This window comes from Somniosus microcephalus, chromosome 21 (genome assembly GCF_052327205.1).
Source record: "Somniosus microcephalus isolate GS21.2 chromosome 21, FLI_Smic_1.0, whole genome shotgun sequence".
Classification (NCBI taxonomy): Eukaryota; Metazoa; Chordata; class Chondrichthyes; order Squaliformes; family Somniosidae; genus Somniosus; species Somniosus microcephalus.
In genome coordinates this window covers 15,857,177-15,870,903 of record NC_141007.1, presented here as the reverse complement: position 1 = coordinate 15,870,903, position 13,727 = coordinate 15,857,177, and the positions used below count along the sequence as shown (strand labels likewise).

At 46.2% G+C, this 13,727-nt stretch overlaps 1 protein-coding gene across 1 annotated transcript in view; it reads left to right on the top strand.

Annotated features, from left to right (window-relative positions):
• Window positions 1-13,727, top strand: part of pkd1b (polycystic kidney disease 1b) — a 157,133-nt gene that overhangs the window by 83,321 nt on the left and 60,085 nt on the right. Inside the window, exons 16-18 of the mRNA XM_085964089.1 lie at window positions 4,575-4,639; window positions 5,412-5,632; window positions 7,509-7,629. Of these exons, the coding sequence (XP_085820215.1) occupies window positions 4,575-4,639; window positions 5,412-5,632; window positions 7,509-7,629 (407 nt within the window). The remainder of the gene's footprint in view (window positions 1-4,574; window positions 4,640-5,411; window positions 5,633-7,508; window positions 7,630-13,727) is intronic.

Genomic DNA, 13,727 nt, shown 5'->3' with positions numbered 1-13,727 from the left:
GTGAAGGGGTTCGATGGATAAATATTGGCCCAGGATACTTGGGAGAACCCACATGCTCTTCTTCAAAAAGTGCCACAGCATCCTTTACATATTTCAAAAGAGGCGTTACACCAAGGCCCTGTCAGTCCCCGGGTTCAGTGGTTTATATATAGAATAACGGACATCCGGGAGTGAGTTACAGGCTGGAATCTAATCGAGGGGTTCAGGTGGTTTATATATAGAATAACGGATGCCCGGGAGTGAGTTACAGGCTGGAATCTAATCGAGGGGTTCGGGGTGTTTATATATAGAATAACGGATACCTGGGAGTGAGTTACAGGCTGGAATCTAATTGAGGGGTTCAGGTGGTTCATATCTAGAATAACGGATACGCGGGAGTGAGTTACTGGCTGGAATCTAATCGAGGGGTTGGGGGGGGTTTATATATAGAATTACAGATACCTGGGAGTCAGTTACAGGCTGGAATCTAATCGAGGGGTTCGGGGTGTTTATATATAGAATAACGGACACCCGGGAGTGAGTTACAGGCTGGAATCTAATCGAGGATTTCGGGGGGGTTGTATATAGAATTACAGATACCCGGGAGTCAGTTACAGGCTGGAATCTAATCGGGGGGTTCGGGGGTTTATATATAGAATAACAGATACCCGGGAGTGAGTTACAGGCTGGAATCTAATCGGGGGGTTCGGGGGTTTATATATAGAATAACAGATACCCGGGAGTGAGTTACAGGCTGGAATCTAATCGAGGGGTTTGGGGATTTACATATAGAATAACAGATACCCGGGAGTGAGTTACAGGCTGGAATCTAATCGAGGGGTTCGGGTGGTTTATATATAGAATAACAGATACCCGGGAGTGAGTTACAGGCTGGAATCTAATCGAGGGGTTCGGGGGGTTTATATATAGAATAACGGATACCCGGAAGTGAGTTACAGGCTGGAATCTAATCGAGGGGTTCGGGGTTTTTTTTATAGAATAACAGATTCCCGGGTGTGAGTTACAGGCTGGAATCTAATCGAGGGGTTCAGGGGTTTATATATAGAATAACAGATACCCGGGAGTGAGTTACAGGCTGGAATCTAATCAAGGGGTTCGGGGGGTTTATATATAGAATAACGGATACCCGGGAGTGAGTTACAGGCTGGAATCTAATGGAGGGGTTCGGGGGGGTTTATATATCGAATAACAGATACCCAGGAGTGAGTTACAGGCTGGAATCTAATCGAGGGGTTCGGGGGTTTATATATAGAATAACGGATACCCGGGAGTGAGTTACAGGCTGTAATCTAATTGAGGGGTTCAGGTGGTTTATATGTAGAATAACGGATACCCGGGAGTGAGTTACTGGCTGGAATCTAATCGAGGGGTTCGGGGGGGGTTTATATATAGAATTACAGATACCTGGGAGTCAGTTACAGGCTGGAATCTAATTGAAGGGTTCGGGGTGTTTATATATAGAATAACGGACACCCGGGAGTGAGTTTCAGGCTGGAATCTAATCAAGGATTTCGGGGGGGTTTATATATAGAATAACAGATACCCGGGAGTGAGTTACAGGCTGGAATCTAATCGGGGGGTTCGGGGGTTTATATATAGAATAACAGATACCCGGGAGTGAGTTACAGGCTGGAATCTAATTGAGGAGTTCGGGGGGTTTATATATAGAAATAACGGATACCCGGGAGTGAGTTACAGGCTGGAATCTAATCGAGGGGTTTGGGGATTTACATATAGAATAACGGATACCCGGGAGTGAGTTACAGGCTGGAATCTAATCGAGGGGTTCGGGTGGTTTATATATAGAATAACAGATACCCGGGAGTGAGTTACAGGCTGGAATCTAATCGGGGGGTTCGGGGGTTTATATATAGAATAACAGATACCCGGGAGTGAGTTACAGGCTGGAATCTAATTGAGGAGTTCGGGGGGTTTATATATAGAATAACGGATACCCGGGAGTGAGTTACAGGCTGGAATCTAATCGAGGGGTTCGGGGGGTTTATATATCGAATAACAGATACCCAGGAGTGAGTTACAGGCTGGAATCTAATCGAGGGGTTCGGGGGTTTATATATAGAATAACGGATACCCGGGAGTGAGTTACAGGCTGGAATCTAATCGAGGGGTTCGGGGTGTTTATATATAGAATAACAGATACTCGGGAGTGAGTTACAGGCTGGAATCTAATCGAGGGGTTCAGGTGATTTATATATAGAATAACAGATACCCGGGAGTGAGTTACAGGCTGGAATCTGATCGAGGGGTTCGAGGGGGTTTTTTATACAGAATTACAGATACCCAGGAGTGAGTTACAGGCTGGAATCTGATCGAGGGTTTCGGGGGGTTTATATATAGAATAACGGATACCCGGGAGTGAGTTACAGGCTGGAATCTAATTGAGGGGTTCAGGTGGTTTATATGTAGAATAACGGATACCCGGGAGTGAGTTACTGGCTGGAATCTAATCGAGGGGTTCGGGGGGGGTTTATATATAGAATTACAGATACCTGGGAGTCAGTTACAGGCTGGAATCTAATCGAAGGGTTCGGGGTGTTTATATATAGAATAACGGACACCCGGGAGTGAGTTACAGGCTGGAATCTAATCGAGGATTTCGGGGGGGTTGTATATAGAATTACAGATACCTGGGAGTGAGTTACAGGCTGGAATCTAATCGGGGAGTTCGGGGGTTTATATATAGAATAACAGATACCCGGGAGTGAGTTACAGGTTGGAATCTAATCGAGGAGTTCGGGGGGTTTATATATAGAAATAACGGATACCCGGGAGTGAGTTACAGGCTGGAATCTAATCGAGGGGTTTGGGGATTTACATATAGAATAACAGATACCCGGGAGTGAGTTACAGGCTGGAATCTAATTGAGGAGTTCGGGGGGTTTATATATAGAAATAACGGATACCCGGGAGTGAGTTACAGGCTGGAATCTAATCGAGGAGTTTGGGGATTTACATATAGAATAACAGATACCCGGGAGTGAGTTACAGGCTGGAATCTAATCGAGGGGTTCGGGTGGTTTATATATAGAATAACAGATACCCGGGAGTGAGTTACAGGCTGGAATCTAATCGAGGGGTTCGGGGGGTTTATATATAGAATAACGGATACCCGGGAGTGAGTTACAGGCTGGAATCTAATCGAGGGGTTCGGGGGGTTTATATATCGAATAACAGATACCCAGGAGTGAGTTACAGGCTGGAATCTAATCGAGGGGTTCGGGGGTTTATATATAGAGTAACAGATACCCGGGAGTGAGTTACAGGCTGGAATCGAATCGAAGGGTTCGGAGGGTTTATATATAGAATTACAGATACCCGGGAGTGAGTTACAGGCTGGAATCTAATCGTGGGGTTTGGGGGGTTTATATATAGAATTACAGATACCCGGGAGTGAGTTACAGGCTGGAATCTAATCGAGGGGTTCGGGGGGTTTATATATAGAATAACAGATACCCGGGAGTGAGTTACAGGCTGCAATCTAATCGTGGGGTTCGGGGGGTTTATATATAGAATAACGGATACCCGGGAGTGAGTTACAGGCTGGAATCTAATCGAGGGGTTCGGGGGTTTATATATAGAATAACGGATACCCGGGAGTGAGTTACAGGCTGGAATCTAATCGAGGGGTTCGGGGGTTTATATATAGAGTAACAGATACCCGGGAGTGAGTTACAGGCTGGAATCTAATCGAGGGGTTCGGGGGGTTTATATATAGAATAACGGATACCCGGGAGTGAGTTACAGGCTGGAATCTAATCGAGGGGTTCGGGGGGTTTATATATAGAAGTACAGATACCCGGGAGTGAGTTACAGGCTGGAATCTAATCGAGGGGTTCAGGGGGTTTATATATAGAATAACAGATACCCGGGAGTGAGTTACAGGCTGGAATCTAATCGAGGGGTTCGGGGGGGTTATATATAGAATTACAGATACCCGGGAGTGAGTTACAGGCTGGAATCTAATCAAGGGGTTTGTGGGGTTTATATATAGAATTACAGATACCCGGGAGTGAGTTACAGGCTGTAATCTAATCGAGGGGTTCAGGGGGTTTATATATAGAATTACAGATACCCGGGAGTGAGTTACAGGCTGGAATCTAATCGTGGGGTTTGGGGGGTTTATATATAGAATTACAGATACCCGGGAGTGAGTTACAGGCTGGAATCTAATCGGGGGGTTCGGGGGGTTAATATATAGAATAACAGATACCCGGGAGTGAGTTACAGGCTGGAATCTAATCGAGGGGTTCAGGGGGTTTATATATAGAATAACGGATACCCGGGAGTGAGTTACAGGCTGGAATCTAATCGAGGGGTTCGGGGGGTTTATATATAGAAGTACAGATACCCGGGAGTGAGTTACAGGCTGGAATCTAATCGAGGGGTTCAGGGGGTTTATATATCGAATAACGGATACCCGGGAATGAGTTACAGGTCTGTAAATGAACTGACGAATGCTCTGCTGTCGCAGATGATGCTGTATATCCGCTGCATGGTTTAAAATCTTGTCAGTTCACTCAGTAATTTTAATTTCTTCCTTTGTGTCTGGGCAGGAATCCGTTGGGAGTAAAAAGCTGGACTCTGACTTTCGATTCCCTCCGCAGCTCTTCAGTGAGAGGTACGGGCGCTCATGCTCACTTCAGAACTCATGACAATGTCAGCTCTTTACCTCCCCCTGCTGGCACAGTTGGTAACAGCCTCTCATAACAAACCCCTGTTGTCCAGAAAGCCCCAGGTTTGATCCCTCGGGCTTCGCTGAGGCAACACTTAAAGAGGCTACAGTTTTGCCACTGGGCTATGGAAGGGGAGACAAAAAATCAGCCAGGGGTTCCCCCACCAGATGGCTAGCCAGTGACTTTCAAGCGCATGCTTGTAGATGCTGGTCGAGGACAGCACTGGGCTCAGCTGTGATGCCCGTGTGGTCGAATAGCTGTCTGACGCTCAATGTTTGATCTCACACATGGAGGACAGCCACTTGGGTGAGGTACTGAAGGGGGCCTGTGGAACCAGTGCGAGTCAGCGAAATGTGTTTTTGTTTTTGAAAAATGACTGTATGGGTTGGATATATACCAAATGGGAACAGCATTCATCAGGCTGTTCACGACCCTCTCCCTCTCCCTCCCAGATCGTCCCCAGTGCAGCACTGGCCAATGTTTGGGAAGGGATAGGCCCATTGCAGTGCTGTACTCTGGAGTTTTCCGTTAGCTAGGGTCCTGGGGACTAGACTGGCCTGTCACCCCCAGGGCCTGAGTACATGTCCAGCTGAGACTGAGATCAACGGGACCCTAGAACTGACCATCAGCCCTAACCTGTTCTTAGTTACTGGATTGTTTGAACTGAATATTGCTGTTTCAGTGATTGCTGTGCTCTCTCCTCCTTCAAACCAGCAGCTTTCTAAAGAGCTGGCCATCGTATGACAGTCTATTCGACCTCCCCGACCTCTTGAACCACGATCCCACCTTCAGCCGGAATAAAATTCTGAAGAGGAAGAAAGCTTTGCCCAAATGGGGGATGAAGTCATGCTCCTCCTCGGATGAAGATCCCCTTTCCTTTTCCATTTCAGACTCCTATGAGAGCAGGAGTTTGAAACACAACCACCTGACGACATCAGGTAAGCGAACGAGACAGGCGTTCAGTCAACTCATTCGATAATCTGGGGTTGGCTACATGGGCTGGGATGGCATAGGAGACGGAGGTGCTTAAACTCTTCAAAGTCCTCATCCTTGGGAAGGCTGCTGGGGATATACTATACTGGCGCAGACTCTCGTGTTCTTTATCTCTTAAACTGACTTCCATGTGGACACCACATTCCCTGAGTCGTACTGCATACGTGAGCTCAGCAGTCAAGTTGGAGACAAGGTCCTTTCTCTCTCTAACGTTCCCTCTCAATTTTGACTGTGCGATACTGTAAAATGGGTGGTAGCAAATCGGCAGCCCATTTTACCTCTCTCTCCATTGAAGTCAACGGGAATAAAATAAACAGATTACAACAGTGGCTACACTTTAAACGCATTGAATTGGCTGCGATATCCTGAGGTTGTGAAAGGCGCTATATAAATGCAAGTTCTCGTCTCTGCTTTCTTAACTGTACCGCGCACAGGCTACCCACGAAATGGGCCATGTTGGTTGTGCCAGTGATTTCCCATAACTTAACTCCTGCTACAAGGAGCCTGGCTCAGCCAGTCATGCATTTCAACTTCCTCATAGAAAGAACATGGGCTAAAATTCTTCCCGCTTGACTATTTCGCTCGGAGGGTTTAGCATAGGCATTGAAGGAGCGGGCCAATGTCTTAACATAAATCACTACTTGCTGGATGGTCATGACCCTGCAGGTAGACCACCTGGTTTACCTGTTCTTGAACTATTGACCCTCATAAGGGCAATTTTCATTGGGCGAAGGACCTCTTGTCCATACCCACCACCCCACAAAAGGCTGTCCCAACTTTTGGTGCCATCAGCCTTATTTTTTTAATATTTGTTCCTGGGATGTGGTGATACTGGAAAAGTCCCATTTATTGCCCATCCCCAGGTGCCCCGAGAAGGCCTCCTGATGAGATGGTGGTGTTAGGCCTTCTGCTTTCTAGCGATTGTTTCCACAACTTCCACTTCAGAGTCAACGGTGTGGTTTGGGATTGGAGTCACGTGTAGACCAGACCGGGTAATGTTGGCAGGTCCCCTTCCCCGAAGGACATCAGTGAACCAATTGGATTTTTACAGCAATCCAGCAGCATTTTGTTTAGTGACAGCTCACAAATTACAAGATTTACAGAATTCAAATTCATAACTTAACACGACAGCATTTGAACTCACAACCTCTGGGGTGTTGGTCCAGTTTTCAAATCCCTCCATTGCCTCATCCCTCCCTATCTCTGTAACCTCCTTCAGCCCTACATTCTTCCAGTAACTCGGCATTCTGAGAACTCTGGCCTCTTGTGCATCCCCCACTCCCTTCACCCCACCATTGGTGGCTGTGCCTTCAGCTGCCAAGGCCCTAAGCTCTGGAATTCCCTCCCTAAACCTCTCCACCTCTCTCTCCTCCTTTAAGATGCTCCTTAATACCTACCTCTTTGACCAAGCTTTTGTTCACCTGTCCTGATATCTCCTTCTTTTGCTTGGTGTCAATTTTTTTGTTTGATAACGCTCCTGTGAAGCACCTTGGGACGTTTTACTATGTTAAGGGCGGTATACAAATGCAAGTTGTTGTTGATATCGACTGGAAATCCTGCCCTATGACCTCTGTACTCTCCCAGTTAGGAATGCTGTCAAAGTAAGTTAGCCAGTTGTCCCCAGTTAGTGGGGCAAGATCAGCTCATTGGGGCACAGACTCTCGTAGGGCCTTGAGGTGCCGTGTTTTGCCAGGACCACACTGGCAACCCTTGCACTACTCGCCATCAGTAGTACTGGCCTTTGTTATCCCGCAGTGCAACTGTGGCCCGACTGCCAACTCAGTTCTTGATTCTTGTATTCCTGTTGCCTTTCATTCCCAGATGAAGATCTCATGAGGAGCATCGCTGCGGAGGCAAAACGGAACGGCGGGTCGTCAGACCAGGTTACCTCGGACAGCGGGCGTTTTTCTCCGAGGGCAGAGATGGACCTCATCTCTGAGACGTGCGTGTGACTAAACGTCAGGGCTTTGATTAAAGTGGTGGCAAATTTCGGGATAAATGCTTCCCGTTGACGACTTTACCGCTAACGTTTTGTTCACGCGGGTTTTTCTTCTCAGTGAAATGGACGGGGAGGGATTTCAGCTCCCCGTGTCCGTCCATCAGCCCAGGTCCCAACTACTTGTGAAGGACGAGGGAGAGGGTGCATAGGAGGTTTACCAGAAAGGTGCCGGGGATGAGGAACCAGTTATGCAGAGAGACTGGAGAAGCTGGGAATGTTCTCCTTCGAGCAGAGAAGGTTAAGGGGAAAATCTAATTGAGGTGTTCAAAATTATGAGGGCTTTTGCTAGAGTAAATAAGGAGAAACTGTTTCCACTGGCAGGAGGGTCAGTAACCAGGGGACCTGATTGAGGGGTACAAAACTATGAGGGGCATAGATAGGGTAGATAGAAAGGAACTTTTCCCTTTTGTAGAGGGGTCAATAACCAGGGGGCATAGTTTCAAGGTAAGGGGCAGGAGGTTTAGAGGGGATTTGAGGAAAAACTTTTTCACCCAGAGGGCGGTTGGAATCTGGAACTCTCTGCCTGAAAGGGTGGTAGAGGCAGGAACCCTCACAACATTCAAGAAGCATTTGGATGAGCACTTGAAACGCCATAGCATACAAGGTTACGGACCAACTGCTGGAAAATGGGATTAGAATAGACAGGGCTTGATGACCGGCGCGGACACGATGGGCCGAAGGGCCTCTTTCTGTGCTGTATGACTCTATGACACAGATTTAAGATAATTGGTAAAAGAACCAGAGGGGGAGATGAGGAGAATGTTTTTTTTACGCAGCGAGTTGTTGTGAATGCGCTGCCTGAAAGGGCGGTGAGAGCAGATTCAATAACAACTTTCAAAAGGGAATTGGATAAATACTTGCAGGGGAAAACAATTTGCAGGGCTGTGGGGAAAGAGCGAGGGAGTGGGACTAATTGGATTGCTCTTCCAAGGAGCCGGCACAGGCACGATGGGCCGAATGGCCTCCTTCTGTGCTGTAAGATCCTATGATCCTCACTTGGATAAGGGGCAGCCGTCTGCAGTGGGAGGTGGGTTACCCCAGGCATTTCTGCTGCTAGACAGTGGGACACGTTATATTTTTTTTAAAAAGGAGTAACTCTAAATGCAAATGGAGAAAAGATTAAAAAGGGGGAAGAAATAGATTATAAAAGGAAAGAAATTGAAAAATTCAGAGTGAAAAAACAGGGAAACCTTTTGATGCCTGACTTGTTCTTAGAACAAGAAAATCAGAACTTTCTCTGTGTGTGTCTGGACCAATGATCTTGTGGATGAGAACACGAGTTCTTGGTGTGGACCAAACCTGAACCAACAACCCACAGAAATACCGTAGGCCTGATGCAGTAGAAGAGTAAGATCACCAGATAATTACACATGAGGAAGGCCATTCAGCTCATCTTCATCCATCCAGGGAGATCCTACCATCCCCCATTGCAGCATCCAACTGTTTCTTCAATGGTTCCAGGGTTTTTTGCCTTCACTCCTCTACCTGGAAGTTTACTCCACAGGTTGATCGCTCTTTGTGTGATGAAGAAATTCCTGATATCCGTCTTAAAATTGCCTTTTATTAGTTTGAACCCGTGTCCCCTAGTTCTACTGGCTCGGCATAATTTAAAATAACATTACAGGTTAACCTTTTCTATACCCTGAATGATCTTGTATAACTCTGTAAGATCACCTCTAGGGCTCCTCCATTCCAGGATGGAAAGCCCAAGTCTCTCGAGTCTTTAGCAAAATACTGCGGATGCTGGAAATCCGAAATAACAAAAGAAAATGCTGGAAAAACGCAGCAGGCCAGGCAACATCCGTGGAGAGAGAAATAGAGTCAACGTTTCAGGTCGATGACCTTTCGTCAGGGCTGAAAAACCAGGAAATGAAACAGATTAAAAGGCCAGTTTGGGGGCTGGGAACATAGAAACATAAACATAGAAAATAGGAGCAGGAGTAGGCCATTCGGCCTCTCGAGCCTGCTCCGCCATTCAATGAGATCATGGCTGATCATCCAAACTCAGTACCCTGTCCCTGCCTTCTCCCCATATCCCTTGATCCCTTTAGCCTTAACAAATATATCCAACTCCTTCTTGAATATATTTAATTAATTGGCCTCAACTGCCTTCTGTGGTAGAGAATTCCACAGGTTCACCACTCTCTGGGTGAAGAAATTCCTCCTCATCATTCCTGCCATCCCAGGTATCAGTCTGGTGAATCTTCGCTGCACTCCCTCCATGGCAAGAACATCCTTCCTCAGGTAAGGTGACCAAAACTGCACACAATACTCAAGATGTGGTCTCACCAAGGCCCTGTACAACTGCAGCAAGACATCCTTGTTCTTGTACTCATACCCTCTCGCTATGAAGGCCAACATACCATTTGCCTTCTTAACCGCCTGCTGCACCTGCATGCATACCTTCAGCGACTGGTGCACAATGACACCCAGGTCTCGTTGCACTTCCCCTTCTCCCAATCTATTGCCATTCAGATAATAATCTGCCTTCCTATTTTTGCCACCAAAGTGGATAACCTTGCATTTATCCACATTATAATGCATTTGCCATGCTTCTGCCCAATCACCCAACCTGTCCAAATCATACTGGAGTTTCTCGGCATCCTCCTCACAGCACACACGCCCACCCAGCTTTGTGTCATCTGCAAACTTGGAGGTATTACATCTAGTTCCTTTGTCTAAATCATTAATATATATTGTGAATAGCTGGTGTCCTAGCACTGATCCCTGTGGTACCCCACTAGTCACTGCCTGCCACTCAGAAAAAGACCCGTTTATTCCAACTCTTTGCTTCTTGTCTGCCAACCAGTTCTCTATCCAATCAGTACCTTGCCCCCAATCCCTTGTGCTTTAACTTAACACGCTAATCTCTTATGCGGGACCTTATCGAAAGCCTTCTGAAAGTCCAAATACACCACATCCACTGGTTTTCCCTTATCTATTCCAGCAGTTACATCCTCAAAAAATTCCAGTAGATTAGTCGAGCACGATTTACCTTTTGTAAATCCATGTTGACTTTGTCCGATCCTGTCACTGTTTTCCAAGTGCTCTGCTATTACATCTTTTATAATGGACTCTAGCATTTTACCCAGGCTTACTGGTCTATAATTCCCTGTTTTCTCTCTAACACCTTTTTTGAATAGTGGGGTAGCATTAGCTACCCTCCAATCCATGGGTACTGTTCCAGAGTCTATAGAATTTTGGAAGATGACCAGCAATGCATCTACTATTTCTAGGGCCACTTCCTTAAGTACCCTAGGATGTAGATTATCAGGCCTTGGGGATTTAGCGGCCTTCAATCCCGTCAATTTCCCTAACACCATTTCCCTACAAATACTGATTTCATTCAGTTCCTCCCTCTCATTAGACCCTATGTTCCTGACATCTCTGGGAGGTTATTTGTGTCCTCCTTTGTGAAGACAGAACCAAAGTATATATTTAATTGGTCAGCCATTTCTTTGTTCCCCATTATAAATTCCCCTGATTCTGACTGCGAGGGACCTACGCTTGACTTCACCAATCTTTTTCTCTTCACATATCTATAGAAGATTTTACAGTCAGTTTTTATGTTCCCTGCAAGCTTACTCTCATACTCTATTTTCCCCCTCTTAATTAATCCCTTTGTCCTCCTTTGCTGAATCCTAAACTGCTCCCAATCCTCAGGTTTGCTGCTTTTTCAGGCCAATTTATATGTCCTTTCCTTGGATCTTATGCTATCCCTAATTTCCCTTGTTAGCCATGGTTGAGTCACCTTTTTTGTTTTATTTTTATGCCAAGCAGGGATGAACAAATTCTGTAGTTCATCCATGCGATCTTTAAATGTTTGCCATTGCCTATCCACCATCAACCCTTTAAGTAACGTTCCCCAATCCATCCTACTCAACTCGCGCCTCATACCATCATAGTTTCCTTTATTTAAATTCAGGACCCTAGTCTTTGAGTCAAATACTTCACTCTCCACATTAATGAAGAATTCGATCATATTATGATCACTCCGCCCCAAGGGGCCTTGCACAACAAGATTGCTAATTAATCCTTTCTCACTACATAATACCCAGTCTAAGATGGCCTGATCTCTAGTTGGTTCCTCGACATATTGGTCCAGGAAACCTTCCCGTATACACTCCAGGAATTCCTCCTCCACAGTATTGTTACTAATTTGGTTAGCCCAATCTATATGTAGATTAAAGTCACCCATGATAACTGCTGTGCCCGTATTGCAAGCATCTCTAATTTCCCATTTAATACCATCCCCAACCTTAGCATTACTGTTTGGGGGTCTTTATACAACTCCCACTAACATTTTCTGCCCCTTAGTATTTCTTAGCTCTACCCATACAGATTCCACATCATCAGAGCTAATATCCTTCTTTACTATTGTGTTAATCTTTTTAAACCAGCAATGCTACCCCACCTCCTTTTCCTTTTTGCCTGTCTTTCCTGAATATTGAATACCCCTGGATGTTGAGTTCCCAGCCTTGGCCACCCTGGAGCCATGTTTCCGTAATCCCAATCATATCATATCTGTTTACATCTATTTGCGCAGCTAATTCATCCACCTTATTATGAATGCTCCTTGCATTAAGACACAAAGCCTTCAGGCTTGTTTTTTTAACACTCTTAGACCTTTTAGAATTATTATTTACTGTGGCCATGTTTGATTTAAACTGTTGATTTCTCTGACTGCCACTTTTGCTGTTCTCCTTCCTGTCTTTTGCTTCTATCCTTGCTTCCCTTTCCTCTGTCTCCCTGCACAGATTCCCAACCCCCTGCCATTTTAGTTTAAACCCTCCCCAACAGCACTAGCAAACACTCCCCCAAGGACATTGGTCCCGGTCCTACCCAGGTGCAAACCGTTCAGTTTGTACTGGTCCCACCTCCCCCAGAACCGGTTCCAATGTCCCAGGAATTTGAATCCCTCCCCCTTGCACCATTCCTCTAGCCACGTATTCATCTGAAATATCCTTCTATTTCTACTCTGACTAGCACATGGCACTGGTAGCAGTCCTGAGATTACTACCTTTGAGGCCCTATTTTTTAATTTACCTCCTAACTCCCTATATTCTGCTTTTAGGACCTCATCCCGGTTTTTACCTATATTGTTGGTACCTATATGCACCACGACAACTGGCTGTTCACCCTCCCCTCCCAGAATGCCCTGCAGCTGCTCCCAGACATCCTTGACCCTTGCACCAGGGAGGCAACATACCATCCTGGAGTCTCGTTTGCAGCCGCAGAAACGCCTATCTATTCCCCTTACAATAGAATCCCCTATTACGATAGCTCTCCCACTCTTTTTCCTCCCGTCCTGTGCAGCAGAACCACCCACGGTGCCAGGAAATCGGCTGCTGCTGCCTTCCCCCAATAAGCCATCTCCCTCAACAATATCCACAGCGGTATATCTGTTTGAGAGGGGGATGGCCACAGGGGACCCCTGCACTACCTGCCTGCACCTACTACTCTGACTGGCGGTCACCCATTCCCTTCCTGCCTGTGCAGCATTTACCTGCGGTGTGACCAACTGATTAAACGTGATATCCACGATGTCCTCATCATCGCGAATGCTCCTGTATGTATCCATTCGTAGCTCCAGCGCCACAATGCGGTCTGCCAGTAGCTGCAGCTGGATACACTTCCCGCACACATGGTCGTCAGGGACACAGGAAGTGTCCCTGATTTCCCACATAGTGCAGGAGGAGCATGCCACGGGGCCGAGCAGTCCTGCCATGACTTATTCTTTAATTAATTCAAATTAAATTAAATCAAATCAATACCACTAATTATACTACAAGTAAATGATATACTCAAGGGCCCTTGTTTCCTAGCACTCCCCACTACACAACAGAGACCTTAGCAACTATAAACCACAAAATTAAGACCTTTTAAACTTTATAAACTATTAACCTTAACTGTCAAACTATAGAGTAGTATAAATACTCACCTGGCCATACTCACCCAATCAGCTGCTTCCCCTGCGCCGGCGTCACTTTCTGTACTGTGATATCACTCTCGAATTCTGCTGCTGCTGCCGCTGCTCCCTC